At 49.2% G+C, this 7,222-nt stretch overlaps 1 protein-coding gene across 1 annotated transcript in view; it reads right to left on the bottom strand.

The window, feature by feature from the left end:
* Positions 1-566: 566 nt before the first annotated feature.
* Positions 567-7,222, bottom strand: part of RASAL1 (RAS protein activator like 1) — a 28,516-nt gene continuing 21,860 nt past the window's right edge. Inside the window, exons 11-16 of the mRNA XM_036763271.1 lie at positions 5,497-5,625; positions 5,019-5,194; positions 4,367-4,502; positions 4,068-4,188; positions 2,861-2,937; positions 567-2,028 (exon numbers count right to left, since the gene is read on the bottom strand). Of these exons, the coding sequence (XP_036619166.1) occupies positions 1,877-2,028; positions 2,861-2,937; positions 4,068-4,188; positions 4,367-4,502; positions 5,019-5,194; positions 5,497-5,625 (791 nt within the window). The 3' untranslated portion in view covers positions 567-1,876. The remainder of the gene's footprint in view (positions 2,029-2,860; positions 2,938-4,067; positions 4,189-4,366; positions 4,503-5,018; positions 5,195-5,496; positions 5,626-7,222) is intronic.

Genomic DNA, 7,222 nt, shown 5'->3' with positions numbered 1-7,222 from the left:
CTGTTGATCCTATAAAATAAGGGAATTGGACTAATTCCTAATGCCTTCTTCCAATTCTAAATCCTAGAATCTCCTAGAAGGCATTATCCCCATCCCCACTCCCAGCCTTCTCATCCTGGACAGACTGGGCTGCCTCATCCTTGTTTCTAACCTCAATTCCAAAAGTTACAGCTGGGAGCCCATTCAGGCATAAGAGGTCATGAAAGGAACCCCTAATTGATAGAGAATGAGACAAGGGCATCCCCCAAAATTGATTCATGAAAGATCCTGGATGAGGATCCTCTCCTCCCCCTTCACAAGGCTAGCAACCTAGAACTGAGAAGGTTCATGCAAAGTGGGCACTGTATTGGCCATCGAGGTCCAAAGGCAGGCCCTATGATGGGCTAAGAAGAAACAAAGGATTGGACCACATTGGGACTGTTTGAAAGAACTGGGGAGGTTTAGCCCAGAGAAGAGACAATATAAAGGGGACATGATTGTCATCTTTAAATATATAAAAGACTGAGAGGGATTAAATGAGTACTGCTAGTCCCCAGAGGGAAGACTTGGAGCAGAGAGCCAGAATGTAAAGTTGCAAAGTGGCATTTTCAGACTCAATGTCAGGAAAGGGTTGCTAACAATGACATCAGTCCAGAAAGGAATGGGTTGCCTTGGAAGGTAGTGAGTTCCCCATCATTGAAGGTCTCCAAGAGAAGGCTTGATGTCATATTGTCTGGGATGTTGTGAAGTATCAGAATCACGTGTGGAGACAGGTTAGAAGAGATGGCCTCTGAAGGTTTCTTCCCAGTCTGGGATTTGATGATCAGGTTTAGACTGAGGAACAAGGATTCAAAAACACATGAGGGGGTTGTTGAGTGCCCCTGCCTCGGGGCAGAGGGTCCACAATGAGCAACTGTTGAGGGTGGTCTAAAGGATCAAAATGACTGAAAAAGAATCCACATCACGTGGCCTTGGATCACCACAGCTTATGGGTGTCAGACTGGTTCAATCAACTTAGGGGATGACTGGCTTGTTGAGGAAACTGAGGTTTATACCCCATCTGGAGTGGTTGGAAAAATATTCTGTTCCCCCCCTGGTCTCCCTGCCAGTGGAGGCCATCAATCTTGAGGGAGAATGGGAATGATTCCATCCTATCCCATCTCCACTCCTGGAGATACCAATCAGGGTTCAAATCCTCCTTCATCCATCTCTTGGAGTGACATACCTAGTTCCCAGGAGTCTGCCTCTGGCTCTGGAGTCAAGACCTGTGTTCAAAACCTGGCTCAGGCTCTTACCACATGTAGCCAAGTCACGCAACCTTCCTAGGCTCAGTTTCTTCATCTGTAAAATGAAGGATTGAACCTGCTGGCTCCTGAGGTTCCTTAGATCTATGAGCCCCAGAGGGAGCCCAGTCTTCTCTACTTCTCTAGATGGAGCTTGGCTCCCTGCTCCATTCCAGGCTGCTACCCATTATCTGGGGCACAGGAACCTCAGCTCAGAGTGGGTTATGAGTGGAGGGGAAAGGTCTGAGCACCATACCCTGGAAGGCAACCCAGAGGGAACCCTGAGGGGTTGGGCCAGTGTGGGTTGTGGGCTGAGTCCAGCCTTCTTGGCCAATGGTCTCAGGTACCTCAGCCTTGATGACAACCAGGAAGCTGGAGGGGTCATCTCAAGCAAGTGAGTTTATCAGTTCAGTATCTCTGGGTAGCCAAGGAGTGAGTAAGGGGGAGGGGCAAGAAGAGTCAGGAAGCAGCCCCGAGGAGAGACAAGGCCAGGCCAGCTGTCTTCTGGGCTCCTGCCCTTTATTATTCATTGGACGTTAGCTCTTCCTTCCCTGATAAAAAATGTCCCAGGACAATGGGGAGAGGACAGTGTCCTGGACTGAAGGATAAAGACCTTAGGAATGAAGGGAACCTCTAGCTACTTGCTCCTTTTCTTGCTGCTCAAAGGTCTTGTGGGCCTGCTCCAGATCCTCAAGCACAGCCAGTAGATGGGCTGCAGCTGTAGCTGTGGGGGGTCTTTCCTGCTCAGGAACACCAGATCTCTCTTCTGATGGAAGAGAAAAGAAGAGAATGGTCAAGAGACTGTGCCACCCTGACCATTAGGACAAAGTCAAGTATGTTATCAAGTCAAAGTCACTGGTTTGGAATCAGACTTGAGTTCAAGTTCTGGTTCTAGTACTTGCTACCCAATACCTTGGGCCTCGGTTTCTTATTCTGTAAACTAAAGGAGTTGGACGTGAGCTCAAAGCTCTAAATCTGATTAACTCTCCATCCAAACCAGTGGGAGAATCAGGGCCCCAGAAAATGCCAAAGAACAGATAAAACATTTCCATGAACCATGGAAAATACTATGAGGTCTCCCTTCTGGGAGATGTATCTGCTAGACTCTGCTAATACTAAACTGGAGTACACAGCAATTTGGGAAGGTGGAATGCGATTAGATGCTGGCCACAGGTAAGTGACAGGTGATCCTAAGGCTACATATGCTTGAGTGTAGCAGAGAAGACTCTAGGTCCATGATTCTGGCTGCCAAATAAGGTTGTGGAGCTGGTTGATGACTTAGAACAGAGTTGGAACCATGGATTTTTGTGCCTGGGACAAACACCACCAATGGGGGCTCAGCTAAAATGCAGCCATTAGATGGAAAAGGAGTGTACATGCATTGGTGCTGCCACTGGGGATGGGGAAAAGCAGGGCAAGATGGAGCTGTAAGTGCTCCTTGAATTTTCCACTCTGAGTCAAAGTGCTAATGCCCCCAGGGCCCCTGGTAAGGAGAGCACCAGGAGTGACAAGGGAAACCTGGGCCCCATACATACATAAGTAATGAGAATATGCCCACAGTAGAGAGGAGGAGAAGGACTCCAACCAGATGTTCTCACCTTCCAGGCAACTCTGGCCCTTCATCACCTCCTGTTCCAGCTTGATCTTCTCCTCAGAAAACTCAATGTATTTCTTCCTGGGCAGAGAGAAAGAGAGAGAGACAGAGAGAGACAGACACAGACAGACAGAAAGAGACAAAGGCAGAGAGAGATGGAGCCAGAGAGACATAGACAGAGAAACTGAGACAAAGACAGAGAGACATGGAGACAGAGACAGAGAGAGAGACACACAGAGAGAGAGAGCTGGAGAGTCAGAAGACCTGCCACTTAATACCTGTGAAACCTTCCAATCAATTTCCTCCTCTGGGACCCATTTTCCTCATATGTGAAATTGGTGGGGGGGGGGGGCGGTGTTTGACTCGATGGCACCTAAAGTCCATTCCAACTCAGCAGAATCATGTGAGTTAATAAATTTGCAGCTGAAAGAGACTTCCGAGGCCAGGTAGTCCAACACCCCCCCCCATTTTATAGATGATGGTCTAAGGACCCTCCCAGTGTTGACATTCCCCATTCTAAGGCCCCTTGAAGTTCTAACACTCAGAGACGGGAGTAGAAATATGGGGGTCTCAGAGTTAGGAAGACCAGAGTTTGAACTTTACATGAGCCTCAGTTTTCTCACCTTTAGAATGGGCGTAACATCTTCAGTGCCTCACAGGACTGTGATGAGGATCAAATGAAATAATATGTGTAAAGTCTTTATAAACCTTAAAGAGTACGTGTATGTATGTGTGTATGTGTGTATGTGTGTGTGTATGTGTGTATGTATGTGTGTATGTGTGTTACACACACAATATTTTGTGTATACATATGCACAGTGCTTGGTACACAGTAAATGCTCTATAAATGTTGAATATCATATATGTGTGTATATATCAGCTATTATCATTATTATCATTATCTAAATTTTATAAAGTCTTTTGTCTTTGAGTCCGTGATACTGTGGTAGCAGAAAGAATGCTGGATTTGGAATCCAGAAGACCTGGATTCAAATCCTACCTCAGCTATTTACTACCCAGGATTACATAGGTGCATCGGCCTTGCTTTCTTCATCTGTAAAGTAAGAAGGCTAAGGTCTCTTTGAGCGCCTATCCTGGAAGGGATGCCTGGTCACAGTGCTGACCTCTGGTGGTCATAGTTGTTACTGCACCTCACCCCTCTCTCTTCACCCTAAAGTCTCCTCCCGCCCCTGAGACTCATGAACACCCACCTGAGCTTGTCCCTCCCCAGAAGCAGCTGCTGATACACCATCTGGGCCTCTGTGTCGGGGTCCAGGGGGTCACTCCAGTCTCCAAGGGTCACGGCCGAGTGGGTGCGGCTACAGCCCTGGACTGCCAGAAAAGGAAAGGGGAGACCCGATTGAGAGGCAGGAGGGCGTGGGGGCGGGGGGGCGGTGCCTGAATTCCAAATCCTCACTGCCGATCCCCAATGCAGGTCAACCTCATCCCATCGCTAGACCCATCCCCGTGTGGCAGCCCACCCACGGGCTCAGCCCGGCCTGCGGGTCACCTGTGCGATCTTGCTGGAGGCAGCAGGTCCAGCGGTTGCCTCGGAAGGCCCCTGGATGGCAGGAGGGCAGCATGCCCTCATTGCAGACACTGGCTTTGCGGATGGCCGACAACCATTGGTTCAGTTCATTCACATTCTGGTGAGGAACAAATGCTTGGGGTTAGACAGGGACCACAGTAGTAACAGCAGAAGTAGTAGTGGTAGTAGTAGCAGTAGTAGTAGTAGTAGTGGCAGTACTAGTAGTAGTTGTAGTAGTAGTAGTAGTAGCAGTAGTGAAAGAAGAAGAAGAATAGGAAGAAGAGGAGGAGGAAGAAGAAGAAACACGATGATGACGATAGTGTAGTAGATAGAGATATGGTCTTTGAATCCAGAAGACCTGAGTTAAAGTCCCTCCTTTCACACATACTGCCTGTGTGACTCAGCAAGTCACTTAACTTTTCAGTGCTATAGGCTCCTCTCAAAGTTTCTACATTGCAGAGGAGTGGTAATCTGCATTGGTAATGGGGAGTTTCCTCATGCAGAAGATCCATATATAAAATAGGGGGTGGGGGTAGGCAGAACAGATGATGGTCCCTGCTGAGATCTAAGGGACCAGGGTGGTTAGGTGAGGGATCATGGGTAAGAGGAGGGAAGAGAGATGAAGCATTCTCACCTTGCACTGAATGTACATGGTGTCCAGCTGCCCATCCCTGTTCTTTGTGATGACCTGCATCATATGCGGCTGCTGGAAGGCATTCTCGTCCACCCTCTCCACGGCACAGATCCTACACACCGGGATGGAGGTCCGCACCTGCCCCGGGCCAGCCCCCACACTCTGCTCACACCAAGCTGGAGGCAGAAAGGGAAGGAGCGCTCCCCTCCACCCACTCACCCCCCATACGTGCCCCCTGCCCCTAAGGTGTCCCTACCAGCTGACCCTCTCCAGGAGCTCTAGCTGAAGAACCCAGAATGACCACAAGGGAGCTCCTGAGCGCCTCTGGTCTGGCCCCTTTGTTTGGCTGTGAGTGAGTGTGTGTGCCCGTATGTGTAAGCATGAATGTGCATGTCCTGGAGCTAGGGGTGGACACAGCTGGGTCTGGGCTAGTCAGTGTGTGGATGTGAGCATCATCAGTCTCCTGAGCCGGTCTGACCGAGCTTGGAGAAGCCCTGGGTCACGTGGCTGGAGCTCTTGTAGCCAAGAACACCAAGGTCTAAATCCTGTCTCAGATGCGTCCTTCCTACAACAGCCAGCCCGCTTCTGTCTGCCTTGGTTTCCTCATCTGAAAAGTGAAGACGGCTGAAAACCAGACTGAATCACAGTCACAAAAGCCAAAAGATTTGCTTGTTTGAACAAGGGGAAGCAGACTGTGATGAAGATAATTAATAATAATGGCTGCAGCAATAACTAGCATTTATGTAGCACTTTAAGGTTTTCAAAGCGCTTTACAAATTTTATCTCATTTGATCCTCACAACCCTGGGAGGTAGTTGTAACTACTGAGCCCATTTTACAGGCAAGAAAACTGAGACTGAGAGGGGCTAAATGACTTGTAGAATCAAGAAGGAAAGAAGGAAGGAAGGAAGGAAGGGAGGAAGGAAGGAAGGAAGGAAGGAAGGGAGGGAGGGAAGAAGAGAGTGAGGGAAGGAGGGAAAGAGAGAGGGAGGGAAGGAGGGAAGGAAGGCAGGGAGAGGGGGAAGAAGGGAGGGAGGAAAGGAGAGGAAGGAAGGAAGGGAGGGAGGGAAGGAGGGAGGGAGGAAGGGAGGGAGGGAAGAAGAGAGTGAGGGAAGGAGAGAGGGAGGAAAGGAGGGAAGGAGGGAAGGAAGGAAGGAGGGAAGAAGGGAGGGAGGAAAGGAAGGGAAGGAAGGAAGGAAGGAAGGAAGGAAGGAAGGAAGGAAGGAAGGGAGGGAGGGAGGGAGGTAGAGAGGAAGGAAGGGAGCGAGGGAGGAAGGGAGGGAGAGAGAGAGGGAGGAAGGAAGGAACTATTTATTAAGCATCTCCTATGTGTCAAATACTATGCCTTTACAAACATGATCTCATTTGATCCTCACAACCCTGGGGAGTAGGTCCTGTCATCATCCCTATTTTATGGTTGAGAAACTGAGGCAGACAGAAGTAAAATCAAATTGTCCAGGGTCCCCCAGCTAGTAGATGCGTGAGGCTGGATTTGAACTCAGGTCTTCCTGACTCCAGTCCCACCACTGTGTGCAGTGTGGTGCCCCCTAGCTGCTCCAATTCTACATGGCACTACTTTACATTTTTATAGGCTTGAAGGAGGAATCAATTCAGCAATAGCGTAAAGACATTGCCGTGACATTCTGTAGTATCTGTGTTTCCTATTCTAACGCCTCAGTATTCCCCCTTTGACATTCAAGAACATTTTGCCTCATAAAGCATCTTTGTAACTTCATGTGAACGGGTTTGTCACTCAGTTCTAATTATCAGGGACGCCCCAAGACGGAGTCTGCCTTGTTTTTCTGCCGGGTAACGACATTTGTACCGCCTGCTACATGGGCTCGTTGTGGGGAAGAGTTCAGATCCTGCCTGGGACGCACGACCTCTGCAATGTGAGCAAGTCACGTCACCGCAGGGGCCTCCGAGGCCCTGTCCCTCTCTTGATCCGTGAGCCTGTGATGTTATTATTGGGATTATAGAACTGACCAGTGGAGGGGACCCTGGACATTGTCTAGTGCTGAGCCTCATTTCACAGAGGTTTTACTAGCGCCCCCTACATGAGGCCCCTTCTTACTGCCTCAGCTGCTGGTGCTTCCCTCTCGAGTAAAACACTATCATTACGACTGTTGCTGCTGCAACTATTACTACTACTACTACTACTACTGCTGCTGCTGCTGCTGCTGCTAATGCTGCTAATGCTACTAT

Source organism: Trichosurus vulpecula, chromosome 1, assembly GCF_011100635.1.
Source record: "Trichosurus vulpecula isolate mTriVul1 chromosome 1, mTriVul1.pri, whole genome shotgun sequence".
Classification (NCBI taxonomy): domain Eukaryota; kingdom Metazoa; phylum Chordata; class Mammalia; order Diprotodontia; family Phalangeridae; genus Trichosurus; species Trichosurus vulpecula.
The sequence above is the reverse complement of the archived record's forward strand: the minus strand, read 5'-3'. Positions and strand labels throughout refer to the sequence as shown.